This window comes from Tachypleus tridentatus, chromosome 7 (genome assembly GCF_004210375.1).
Source record: "Tachypleus tridentatus isolate NWPU-2018 chromosome 7, ASM421037v1, whole genome shotgun sequence".
Taxonomy (NCBI): Eukaryota; Metazoa; Arthropoda; class Merostomata; order Xiphosura; family Limulidae; genus Tachypleus; species Tachypleus tridentatus.
In genome coordinates this window covers 15,222,056-15,236,613 of record NC_134831.1, presented here as the reverse complement: position 1 = coordinate 15,236,613, position 14,558 = coordinate 15,222,056, and the positions used below count along the sequence as shown (strand labels likewise).

At 34.3% G+C, this 14,558-nt stretch overlaps 1 protein-coding gene across 1 annotated transcript; it reads left to right on the top strand.

Moving 5' to 3' along the window:
- The first annotated feature begins 8,567 nt into the window (after window positions 1-8,567).
- RpS27 (ribosomal protein S27) lies at window positions 8,568-13,556 on the top strand. Its single transcript, XM_076510435.1, has 4 exons — window positions 8,568-8,693; window positions 10,836-10,944; window positions 11,249-11,359; window positions 13,434-13,556. Exons 1-4 carry the CDS (start codon window positions 8,688-8,690, stop codon window positions 13,460-13,462), a joined length of 255 nt encoding a protein of 84 aa, XP_076366550.1. The 5' UTR covers window positions 8,568-8,687; the 3' UTR covers window positions 13,463-13,556.
- Window positions 13,557-14,558: the final 1,002 nt, after the last annotated feature.

The following is a 14,558-nucleotide window of genomic DNA, read 5'->3' as shown; positions in this document are numbered from 1 at the left end:
GGAGAATGTTTTTCCTGATGCTTGGCGCCAGGCTATTATTTTACCTTTCTCTAAGCCAGGGAAAGATCCCAAGATTTCTTCAAACTACCGTCCAATTGCTTTGACGAGCTGTCTCTGTAAGACATTAGAAAGGATGGTTAATGCTCGTCTTGTTTGGTTCCTTGAATCAAACAACCTCCTCTCGCCCACCCAGTGTGGGTTCCGTCGACAGCACTCCACCACAGACCACCTAATTCGTCTTGAAACATCTATCAGAGAAGCCTTTCTCAACCGCCAACATCTTGTATCAATATTCTTTGACATAGAGAAGGCTTACGACACAACATGGAGGTATGGCGTTTTGCGAGACCTCCATACATATGGGTTACGTGGCCATCTACCCATGTTTATTAAAATTTTTTTAATGGACAGGAGATTCCAAGTTCGTGTGGGTTCGACACTTTCCCGTTCTTTTGTACAGGAACTTGGAGTCCCTCAAGGCTGTGTATTGAGTGTTACACTCTTCAGTATAAAGATAAATGCCATCACTGAACAACTCCCTCTCACTGTTGCGAATGGGCTGTATGTCGATGACTTTCACATCTCATGTCAGTCGTCAAACGTGAGATATATTGAGCGGCAACTACAAACCGCCCTCAATTGTGTACGGAAGTGGACTATGGCGAACGGCTTTAATTTCTCTCTCTCCAAAACTGTATGCATGTACTTTTGCCGTCGACGAGGTATTCACCCTGATCCTGAACTTCATATCGGTGGAGTTTTGCTGCCAGTTGTCCCGGAGACCAAGTTCTTGGGGCTTATCTTTGATCGTAAACTGACCTTTATACCACACTTAAAGCAGCTTCGGGTCAAATGCACAAGAGCACTGAACATCCTCCGTGTTCTCTCTTCTACCAGTTGGGGGGCAGATCGCTGTTCAATGTTAAAGGTATATCGTGCTCTTATTAGATCGAAACTCGATTATGGATCAATGGTCTATGGCTCTGCCAGACCCTCGGCCTTAAAGATGCTGGACCCCGTTCATCACCAAGGACTTCGACTCTGCACTGGGGCTTTCCGTACCTCTCCAGTTCAAAGTATATACATTGAATCTCATAAACCTTCTCTACACCTTCGCCGTTTGCAACTATCTTTACAATATACTTCGAAACTTCATTCCTTACCAAAGCATCCCACCTGGAAATGTGTTTTCCTTCCTCGGTGGGCAGTACTTTTTCAGAACAGACGATCTGTCATTGCTCCGTTTGGCCTTCGCATCCGGAAGCAATTGGATGAATTGGGTCTGTCCTTGATAACATTGCATGTTCCACAGGTCGGCCCATCCCACCATGGTTTATTACAGCCCCCAAATGTGACCTTTCTTTCAGTCACCTAAAAAAGGCAGATACTCCAGGTTGGAAGTACCGTCTTTTATTCAATGAATATCTTTCAAACAATCATTCAGTTCCTATTTATACAGATGGTTCCAAATCAGGTAATTCAGTGGGCTCTGCTATGGTTTGCTATGGGTCAGTAGTTGCACGCAGAATCCCTTCTACAGCTTCTGTGTTCACTGCTGAACTGTATGCCATATCTCTTGCCCTGGATCATATTGCAGCTGAGCAGTACTCCAACTGCACTATTTATACTGATTCGCTTAGTTCTATACTTGCCTTGGAATCGCTACACGTTAGCTCACATCCTATTCTCGCTGATATTCGTAACCGACTGGCCCGTTTCTCATTAGCAGCTACTTCAATCCAGTTTTCTGGATACCAGGCCATGTTGGTATTCGCGGGAACGAGCTTGCAGACATGGCAGCTAAATATGTCTGCTTCAGCACCATCACTCCTATGCCTATTCCGTACATGGACTATGGTGTTATCTTCAAGGGTCGGCTCCGTGCCAGCTGGCAGTCCACTTGGAGTGAGCAACGTGACAACAAACTTTTCAAATCAAACCCAAAATTGGACTTTGGCCATCTAGCTTCCGTAAAGTTCGGAAGGAGGAAGTTGTTCTCACTAGGCTACGCATTGGTCACAGTTTTTTAACTCATCATTTTCTTTTATCTGGAACTGATGCACCAATGTGTAATTTGTGTAACACTCAAATCACTATCAGCCACGTTTTACTTTCTTGCCATCGTTACAATTCTCAACGACGGCAATATTTTAAACATATTTTTCCCAGGGTCAATCTGTAACATTGGACAGAGTTATTGGTGATGGTGACTCTGTCCACCTTGATAATGTTTTTTGATTTTTAATGGCCATTAACCTTTTTATTCTCATTTAAGTGTTGCTTGTTTATTCATTATACCTTTTTAATTGTGGTTCCTTTTTTACAATTTTAATCTCTGTCATTCAATTTGACATTGGACAATGGCCAGTACATTAAATAACTCGACACCAGGACTGGAAAGGCCAACTTCAGGTGACTAACGCTCCTGTTTGAACTATCCGTTTGAACTACTCGTTAGTCATCCTGGCGAGTTGTTATTATACTTTACTGCATATCATTTCACACTTTTACTAATTAACTTTTTAATACTGGCCATATTGACTCATAACCCGGAACCAGGACTGGAAAGACCAACTTCAGGTGACTGACGGTGGTTTTTATACTTACCTGTTAGTCTTCCTGGCGGGTTACGATCATTACCATTCTGCTACAGGTAGTTCTTTACAACTTTGTTGACTGGATGTCAACATTGGTTTTTACGCCATTTTCTGTCTTAATTGCCGTTTTGCTTTTATCTTCAATTACTTCTACAAATTTTACTCCATTTACTTGACTTTTATCTTTTTACTGGACATTTGGCTACTCATTATTACGATTTTGCGGAGTGTCTTTTAAAACTTTTACTTTCTTTTACGTTTTGATAATAGCTGCTATGACACATAACCCAGAACCAGGACTGGAAAGGCCAACTTCAGGTGATTGACGGTGGTTCTTGAACTTACCTGTTAATCTTTCTGGCGGGTTATGATCATTACCTTTTTGCTAGAGTAAATACCTTACAACTTCTTATACTCTACCTTTTATCTTAACATTGTAGACTAGGTGTCAACATTGGTTTTATACTTTTTTGTTTTACCTTCAGTTCCATTTATGTCTATTACTACATTTATTTATTTACATTTTTACCGAATGTCTGGCGCAGATAGCCTCGCTGCTTTGTGCCATAAAACACTAAATCAATCAATCAATCAATTGTTTGTTTTGGAATTTCGCACAAAGCTACTCGAGGGCTATCTGTGCTAGCTGTCCCTAATTTAGCAGTGTAAGACTAGAGGGAAGGCAGCTAGTCATCACCACCCACCGCCAACTCTTGGGCTACTCTTTTACCAACGAATAGTGGGATTGACCGTCACATTATAACGCCCTCACGGCTGGGAGGGCGAGCATGTTTGGCGCGACTCGGGCGCGAACCCGCGACCCTCCGATTACGAAGCGCACGTCTTAACGCGCTAGGCCATGCCAGGCCCATACACAGCTTGAAAATCACTGTTTTATACGTTTTTATACGGAAGATGTGAAAGACTCGAGAAATAAAATATTACAAGCAGTTTTATAATTTAATAAATATTCTAATATCAAACAGTTATATATACTAATCCTAAAGGCAACAACGGCAAAGGAGAAATATTGAAGTTTTAATTACTACAACGTTAGTTAACCTGTCAGCTGGTCATCATGACAAACTTTGTTGTTAGAGGCCTCTGTTTCGAATTCAAGACGAAGAAATAATAAATTTGAAATTACAGCAGTATCACATAATAGTTTGAGCATTATATTTAATTAATTATACTCACTATTTGATATATACTTTTAGTCCTGATTTATTTAGGTAGCTTGCTTTGATCAAAAGTTAATATTTTTCACAAATTATCAATATGTTAGCCAGTTAAATCAATAGAGAACTGGCCTGGCATGGCCAGGTGGTTAAGGCATTGAACTCGTAATCCGAGGATCGCAGATTCGAATCCTCTTCACCCCAAACATGCTCGTCCTTTCAGCCGTGGGGTTGTTATAATATGACGTTCAATCCCACTATTCGTTGGTAAAAAGAGTAGCCCAAGAGTTGGCGGTGAGTTCTGATGACTAGCTGCCACCCCTCTAGTCTTACACTACAAAATTAGAGACGGCTAGCGCAGATAGCCCTCGTGTAGCTTTGCGCGAAATTCCAAACAATACAAAAACAATAGAGAACTTTTAATTGGGTTGAAGAGAATATAGGAGATGCTAAATATTGCGTTATGGTATAACAGGTGAACTGAATATTAGTTTGAGCTATCTAGATATGTATATTTATATATATAATCCTTCACAGTAATGAACATAGTCCAAAAACTGAAACAGAAAATAAGTCCTTGATACTGAAGTAAAACACTTCAACTCAGGCCTTTTAAATAAGAGCATAAATCCTTTAAATGACAAAAAAATTTTATGCTCAAACAATGCTTGTGATAAAAATTAAAGTCATAAAATGCTTAATAAAATAGATCTTTTACCAATGGCTTAGAAAGATGTATTGGACCTTTCAAAATGAAAAGCCTTACTCAAAGAAAATACAAAGCGTTACCACTTTTTACGGTAATACTTTTTAATATATAAATAATGCAAACATTTAGAAACAAATACTTTGACGTAAAAAATTAAACTTAGTGACACTAGACGAATATAAAGAGGTATATATATATATAACCCTACTCAGCAAATAAGGAAACATGAAATAAATGTTTAAAAACTATACTTTTACCTTTGACTAGAACAAAGTATAATTCTCCTTCACCCTTCCTAAAGTTCCGACAATGGGTACTCTAAAATAGCCATTGATTTTTTGTTGACTGCCATTATGTCTCAAATACTGCTTCTGCTGGGGTAAAATTCCATCTTGTTTGGTTTAAAGTCATTATAACTTGACATACCTCTTCTTCTAACTAAAAAGAAGGCATTGAGCACCATTGCAGATGGTCTTCTTTCCAATTATATAAGGGCCGGGCTGCTGTTCAATTGATTTCCATCACCAGGCAATATCATTTTAGAAGCTAGATCTGAAAGATTGTCAAGGCTGCAGTAATAATGGTGGGTAGAATCATTTTTAAAATAATATTCTGCTAGGCCTGCAATGTTCCATGCTTTGTTGATTTCATGGCCTGACAATCCTGAAGTTCATGCTCTGCCATTTAGGTGATGCTTCCTCTTTTACTGTCACGATGATGGCGGGTTTTGTGAACCATACTAGTTATTACTTAAGTTGTTATTAGTGTTTGCTGAATATCAACGGATGTCTTGTTTCTGTATCCACAGCATTCAGCCATACCTTGAGTCAAAGTTTTATGCGATTTAATCGTATCGCCAAAGGTGAACACATAAGTGATAATACTGTCAACTTGTGACAGTGTTTGGATTGATTTGCTTTCAACATTATGAGTGGCTATGGAGTCAGTGATAATACTGTCAACTTGTGACAGTGTTTGGATTGATTTGCTTTCAACATTATGAGTAGCTATGGAGATTTGATAATACATTGATTGCTTTACTATTCTGTTTGCAAAAGGCCAGTGTGCAAGAATTTTGAGCTGCCCTAGCTTGAAGGCCTGGCATTGGGAGAATTTAATTCCAATCCGTAAAAAAACCGACTTGATAAGGTCCTGAGCATCTGATTCATTGGCCAGCGATGCATTTTCATCAATGAGCTCTCTCTGGTGAAAGATCAGGCCGTCTCTAAACGTTTTTTGTTCATTGGCTAAGCCAAGTTCCTTGCCAGATATAACGTGATAACCAAAGTGGTTCTTCAAATCACGTTCTATCAAACATCATGAAAGAAATAATAACAGATCGAGATAAGCTTAACTGAGACTTTTCAGAATTAGTTACTGTGCTGTTCTTATATTATATGTCAGTACACACTCGAATAAAATTCAATTTACTTACTGCATACGGAGAAGTTATTATACACCTTCTAGATGTATTAGCAATAAATATCAAGAAAAGATTATGCAATATATGTTCTCCGTGGAGCTCTCACTGCTCTATTTTAAATCAGGTAAGTGATTCTAGTAACATGTCATCAACACTTTGTCTCGGAAAACTTTCTTGGTAGTTCAAAACGTAAGGGCCCTAAAACCTTTTCAATTTATTTTTAAATCCTAATTATAATTCTTAATTGTGAAAATTATAATTTCATTAGCTATTATATCTATTAGTTTCAGTCATCCTGAACTATGTTAATCAAGTAGTTAGTATTCAACATCCTATGTATACATCTTCTTGTGACAGGACATTGGACAACAAAAAATTTGGTACTGAAAAAACTGAAATGATTCAGGGTAATATGATGGTGCTGGTTTTCAGAATGTAGTCGTAATTTTCTCTTCACCTCTACACTGCGAGTTTCTGCAACATCTATATATTTTATCAGCACTTGTGAAATACCATGCAATCAACTCAATACAGTACATTTGTGCTACTCAGTACAGTACATTTGTGCTGTGAAATTAAGTTTACTTGAGCAGTTTAATTGGTAAAGGGCGTAGATTTGTGATGAATTCAAACACTAACTGTATTGTTTTGGTGTAAAATTCTAAATATATTCTTCATATATGCTATTTGTTTTCGATAAAATTGTAGCGAATTACGTCATTTTCATTTAATTTCTCACCTGATCCACTGATAATCATGAAACCCTCACGTGCTCAGTTTGCTAGAACATTCGAAAAATTCCTCGACTGACCATAAAAGGAACAGAGTTAGACACCTTTCACTCAGTTACCTCTCACTCACTCACTTACTTCACCGTTCTTCGCTCACAGTTAAAACAAAGTGTGATCTTATTCCTCTTATTATACCCATGATATAATCAAATTATACAAACTTTTGTTGTTGTTTTTAATTATTTTAAACTGTAGTTCTATAAACACAAATTCTTTTTTCATATATTTATTTTTTAAATCAGTTAAAATGTTGACTGTCTGCAGTTGGATTAAAGTCTGAAAGCACCAAATTCAACAGCTTCTGCTACATTTGTGAAAAATATATTACAGATTCACTAAAGAAAAAAACACACCCAATGTAAAGGTATCTTATTACCACTATTTTTTATGTAAAATTGGCGTTAAAAAAGAACATTGGTCTTTACGTGTATGTTGCACAGTTTTGAACATCTGACTTGATACAATGCCTGAATAAGAAGAGAATAAATATGCCATTTACAGTTCCCATGATATGGTATGAGCTCAAAGATCATCAAACTGACTTTTATTTTTGTATGAATAATGGTTTTGGATATTCAGACAAAACTAGAAAAGACATTACATATCCAGACATTACATCTGCAATGAAACCAATACCTCAGGGAGATGGTCCTTCAGTGCTACATCCAAAACAGAGTTATCCTGCAAAGAAGACAATGAATCATCTTCCTCTTCCTCTAGTAATTCTATTCCTGTGACGCCTCAACATAGACTGCTTCATCTGATCACACAAAATAAGCTAAATGATCAAATTTTGTACTTGTTTCTATCAAAGCACCAAGTAAACTTCTCGACTTTCGTTTACAGCAAAGGAAGTTATTAGATTCAGGAACGGTAGTTTCAGTTTACGAAAATCGCCGTATAAATCTTCCTTCTAACTACAACATGCAGATACTCTGTGTTTCAATACAAATGTTGACGCATTATCAGAAAAATTATGTACTTAACATCTCCTTAAGAATGTAGACTTTGTTTTTATCGATTCTTCTAAAGTTAGGCTGAAAACTGTATTTTTGCACAATGGAAACATTAAGTCATAGATTTCCGTTACTCATGATGTGAACATGAAAAAACTTATCAAAGTATACAAACTATAAATTCTTAAATGTAATTTTGTTTGTTTGTTTAGAATTAAGTACAAAGCTACACAATTGGTTGTCTGTTCTCTGTCTACCATGGGCATCGAAACCCGGTTTTTAGTGTGCAGGTCCGCAGACTGTGCCACTGGGATGCATGTAATTTTTAATGAATAAATAGTTATTAATGAAAAAGTTACGTTCACAATGTACAAAAATTGTTTGAATAAATCTATTGAAACTTGTAAACTAGAAGTGATCATTTTGAACATGAATTATAGAATTGTTTGTTTATTTGTTTTGAAATTCACGCACAGCTATACGAGGGCTATCTGCGCTAGCCGTCCCTAATTTAGTAGTGTAAGACTAGAGGGAAGGCGACTAGTCATCATCACCCACCGTCAACTCTTAGGCTATTCTTTTACAAATGAATTGACCGTCACTTATAATGCTCCCACGCTGAAAGGGCGAGCATGATTGATGCAACGGGGATTCAAACCCGCGACCCTCGGATTATGAGTCGAACCCTTTAACCCACCTGGCCATGCCGGCCCAGAGAATTATAGAATCAGCATCGTTAAATTACTTATAAATAGTTGCATTTATCTCTAGCGACAGAGAGAAAAAAATACTGCCCAATGTTATATAAAAATTTAATTCTAACTCTGAAGTGTATTATTTCATGCAATTTCTGAAAAATTAACTTGTTTAAATATTTGACAATGACATTTCCGCTTTGTAATTTTCATTATGATTTTCAATTATATTATTATTAAAGTTATAAACTATACAGCGTCACCTACAGATTTGGCGATAAATTTTGTCAGCCCCGTAGTGGAATTTCTTTTTCCGTCGCAACTAAACAAGATAAGACATGCCTGTAAGTGCTTTATTGTATTTGTCCAAAAAATGTATTTAACTTTTAAGTTTACTGTATTAGGAAGTGTATAAATCGATGAAACTATTCTTTTTAACATTTTAAAAGATTTTAGTTATTTGTAATATGTAAATTTGTTATGAGGAACAATGCATTTTATTAAAGTTAAGCCTACGTCGTGGTTCTATGGTATAATACAACCTTAAGCAGTAAGCCTAGTTCTCAGATTTCTGGCAGAGGATCTGTTTATAATCAAATCGTACGTACTTATTTTTTTGTAACTTGGACGAAGATTTTAATTTCCCATTTCTGCTTAACGGTGTTTGCTGTTCCTCTTTAATAAGTATTGTAAATTAGAATATTTGGTCGATTTTTAAATAATTAAGTAAAAAAAATCACGCAATATTTATACTATGAAGTTTAAAACTGAAAAAAAACGCTAACGTTATGAGTGAATTGAGCTAAATGCGTTTCAGTTATAACAAGTTTAGAATGGAAAGCATTCTAATATAACACTTATAATTTACTTGTGTGTTTTGATAAATGAAATCTGTTTTAATAAACATCAAAACAGTTTTCAGCTAGCTTGTATTTGTACAATAAATGTTTTAGTTCTGTACGGAATTGTGAAAATCAGTATGATGTTAGTAATAAATTTAAAATGCATGCTGTTTTTTATGATAAGTGAGATGAAATTTTAAGATTCTGTTGTAAAGAGTTAGGTATAATAGAAAAATGGTTAAAAACATTGTAGTCTGCTGTGATACAGTATACTTTTGTAATTTTTGACCACTGATAATATAATTATGTATTTTTACTTCTTACTAATAATTTTAACATCTTACGCTTACTGCAGATGGTTGCCAAAATCGTTTAAACGTGGCCTTTGTTTTTTGAGTAATTCATTATAGGCTCTTGTTTACATCACATGTTATTAGGTCAAAATAGCTACAGGCAGCTTAAGTAACAATGGATAGAGAATTTTCATGTCTTCAGGTGTCCTTTCCATTCTTTCAAATGTTTGTATTGCATCACATTTCTTTGAACTCTATGATTAGTAACCATATTAACTCAATAAATGAGACAAGTTGAAGCAACAAAATAAACTTTTTAGGGGTTCATAACTATCCAACTGGTAGTTACATTGAATTCAAATTAATAATTGATTTCAAATAAGGGTATTGTTGTTAGTATTAAAAACTATTACAGCTTTCTTTGGTATTATGTTTAAAACTAGTTTTAACTCCTCGAAAGCCGAGTGGTCAGAAATTCAGGAATTTTACAAATGCCAATGTTTTTGTTTCAAATTCAAAATCTTAAATTTATTTTAGAAAATGTACAGATGAGTGACTGCATATTTTTATTTTTAAATTTTTATGTTTTTAATTCAGGGATGGTGTTTTGCAATTAGCAATTGTTGGCACTAGCCAGGTGCCAGATAATTAATGAATAGGGTGGCTCGTAAGTCCCTACCCATCCATATATCTTATGTATCTCTGTGCTGTCCCTCATTCTCGCTGCATAATATTATGCACAATACATTCTCCAAGTGTAAATGGACTTACATTGGCCATATTTTTCAGAAAAACAAAGAAGCAGATTTATAATACATGCATAATTGAATATAACAATAACATATGGATGGGTAGGTACTTACAGGCCACCCTGTATATTAATATCTATTTTTAGTGTGCATACAACAATGAATCTTTCCTTTCTTAATATCAATAAATATCAACTTCAAATTTGTCAGTGTTTTACAGTTTGTCCCTTGCTTTTGATGGGTCAGCAGAAAACTTAAAAGCTTATAATGCTAAAATTCTGGATTCAGTGGTTGATGTATTGTACAAAACCATTTTGTTAACAGTTTCCAAAATGCTGTATGTTGCTGTCATTATGATGAAAGTATTGGTAAATCTATATGAATTGTGATTGTACCTTTTAATATTTGTTAGTATTATGGTATATCTTTAATAAGAGTTTGTTTCAAACTAACTCTTTCCCTATAGATCCATCAAAGATTAGTCATTTTGACAAAATTTACAACCATCGTATAATTAAAATTAAGTATAACTTTGAAAACACTAGGACTATTTTCACAAGATTGTTTTCCATATATAATATAAAATATTACAATATTTTCAGTTAGCAAAAGATTTGCTTCATCCAAGTCCCGAAGAGGAGAGAAGAAAATGCAAGTTAAAGAGACTTGTGCAACATCCAAATTCATTTTTCATGGATGTCAAATGCCCAGGTTTGTGGTCATAATTAGTATTTGTATATATTAGTTACTTAATGTTGGAATTCTATTTTCTAGAAAATGTAAACTGCATAATCCAGGTTATACATCCTTTCAGTCTAAATATTTTTATTTTGAGGAAATAAGAGACATTGCTGTTTGTCAGGTTTTATTGAATCAAACAAGTTTGAATTTCAAAATAATTTGTAAAGTTTCCAATTATTTTGCTTTTAAATAGCTTATTTCAGATGTGGAAAAATTCAAGAATTGTTTTAGTTTTTCAAATTGGAAATGCGTAGAATTTTTCCTCCTGTTATAGGATGCTACAAGATTACAACTGTCTTTAGCCATGCCCAAACTGTTGTTCTCTGTGTGGGATGTTCAACTGTACTGTGCCAGCCAACGGGTGGTAGGGCGAAATTAACGGAAGGTAAGAAAAATTTGCATTAAGTGTTTTTTGTTTTGAAATGCATTACATTTCATTCATTTGTTTTTGAATAGATACTCTTGGAACCAAGATTAACTTTCTGGCTTTTTCCCCTAAAACGTGAAGTTTTAAGTTCGTTTTAGTGTTGGTGAGTCGGGTCAGACAGGCTTATTATCCAGTCAGTCAACAAAACAGTTTGAAAATTACAAAAAATTGTAGAATGCATGCTCATTGAAGTAATGATTTCTTCTCAGTGTTTGTTGTAATTTGTATTTTTTCTGTTGTACACATAAGAGCCTGAGAACAATTTTGTGGTTGTAAAAGTCACAACCTGCTCACCCTCTTATTTCTGAATGGCAAGAATACATACCTGTTCAGTGCATTGAGAAGACATGTAAGGGGTTTAAATAAATTGATTCACTTATGTCACTGCCAGGGGTGGTCTATGGGTACATTCCAGGTTTGATAACAGTCAGTTTAGTGGTTTGCCAGTTATAAGCAGATGCTTTGCCAGATTATGACTAAGAATTTAAATATTTCTCGTAGAAATTATAACACTAAAACTCTGATAGCATAAACGTTAAAGTTAATGTTTTAGGTAGCTGTAAAGTGTTCTTTTATAAGATTGTTTTTTCCATCTAAACTGCAAGATGGAAGTTTTTAATAGGTAATGTTTGTTTGTGAAATTAACAAACAGTCCTAAAATTTTAGGGCTTAATTTCAACATTAATATTGTCAATTTTCCATATGTAATGTAGAACATTGCTGTGTATTTTTACTGGTTATATGACTTTATGTGAATGAAAGAACAAATTTGTGTGTGAGAGAGAGACTCAGAAGTAGCGTGATGGTAAAATTATGGAAATAAATAAGTAAATCAGCAGTGTGAAATTTCAATGTTTGTTATAATTCCCTTAAACTTGTGTTTTTATTGCCATGACTACAACTTTTGTGTGTTGTATTCTAGTAAGCCTGATGAACTCTGATATTTTGTAGAAAGCACTGTTATCTCTGGATATAGCAGTTGTAGTGTGATTAATATAGAACATTTTCATTTACTTTCACTATTGGGTACTTATTATGATTCATAATTAGATTTAGTAACTTTGAGTTGGCAACTGATTGAAGACAAATGGACTAAGTCCTTCGTGGAAAAACTAATTGGTAGAAAAATAATGTTTGTAAATATTGTGTTAGTACTGTTTTATGACAAACTTATTGGTTGTGATCTTGTTCCACAAACAAAATTTCTCACCCTAACTTATGGTTCTGAAAATTTTCACCTACTAACCTTATTCATCCTCTAATTAGTAACAAGTGTTACAAATCTGGTCTGTACCAAAAATGTTGAATTTTGTGTGTTGATCCTGTGAAAAATTAGTTTCTTTTCCCATTTATGTGGAGGGAAGGTAACTTAGTTATTTTCATTACTTCGATAAGGTTAATGATTCTGTAAAACTCGCAGTAGTATAATTTATAACTTCACCCATCTGTGTATATGTTGATTTTAGATTTTTAGATGGCTTATGTTGGTCAGAATTTTATTTTTTAATTAGCTGTTTTTGTGATATCTGAAATATTTGTTTTGCTCTAAACCTAACTTAGATTTTGTTAGTAACAGCTGTTTCAGTTCATACATTTCTCAAATTTATATTTAAATTTAAAAAAAAGGTTTTGTTACACCAAAACTGTATCATAAGAAATGTATATATGCATGTATTTGAAAAATGTACTTTCCTGCATTTAAAAACAGCAATTTTTCAAGAAACTGAAGCACTGTTAACCAAAACTTATCAATAGTTAGAGCTTTAAAACTTAATGACTAATATATATCATACATCATAGTGAATCTGCCAATTAATGAAACATTGAGGTTAGAATTGGTGGACATTTCCTTTCTGATGATGTATTTGCTTGGTCACTGAGCTAGTGTCATAAACTTTCAAACTTGTAAGTTAAACAGAATTAGTATTTGTAATGTGTACTAGGAGGATCAGGGGTCATTATAGTTTTTCACTTTTAAATGTTAATATTTATTTTAATGTAATGAATTTCTAATTTATTTATTTTTTCACAGGTTGTTCTTTTAGGAAGAAGCAACATTAACAAGTTAGAGGACAGCTTAAAGTATAAACTTAAGTGAAAATCGGTATCATGTACAGCTTCTTCTAATTAAAATAAAATTTGTTTGGGAACAATTCATGATTGTGTTTTGTGGTTAGTATGGTTTCTATATTTATATTCATTATGCACTAATCACCAAGACTTCAAAATATTTTGCTCCCTGGTGTCTTGAATGGTAAGTTTTAAGTATGTGTAATGCTAAACATCTTGTTTTGTGTAAAGGTGGTGGGCAGAACACTGAACCCATTTTGCAGCTCTACACTTTACCAACAAAGAAAAAAATGAATATTAAGTTCCACTGTAGTGACATCTAAAATATAAACACTATAAATGAAAAGTAAAGGTACTTTGTAATAAACAGTGGAAGCACATCAGGATACAATTTATTCATTTTAAATAGTCTGAAATTGAATTAAATGATGATTTTAAATATGAAGTTAATTATGTGTTTGTATCAGATTTATATTTACAAACAAGATTGATATGCAGTTTCTTTCTTAAAATGTATTTTAATATGCAAACAGTACAATTCATAATAATGGTTATTACAAGTAATGACTTGTATACAAGTTTTACACATGATGCTGAATCTTATCTGATTTAGAAATTCCTTTTCTTATCAACAGTCCATGATGAGTGGATTGATTTGATATAGATACAGTTCACTTAACAGGCAGTTTGTCAACTCTGGAAAACACATGGAAAATTTTCACCACTGAAATTGTGGCTTTGTACGAATAGTGACGTCCAATGTTAATACACTCAAGCTTGTAATATTTGAAATTATAAACGTTCCTGGTCAAACATCTGAAGTCCCAGTTACAGCTTCAGAGGTTTATAGTATATCAACTGTAGTAAACTATCAATATATACTGTCTTTTGGTATGTTGCTTTAATTTTTGTAAGTGTAAGGCTGCACTGCAGTACTGATGATACACTAATATTTACCTACACACAATGCATTGTTGATTCTTACACTTGAGAATCTTCTACACTTTAGTGAATAGGCAGGAACTTTGCAGTACAGGTTTTACAATATGTTATGTACATTTCTAAATACAAATTAACTTAAACTGAT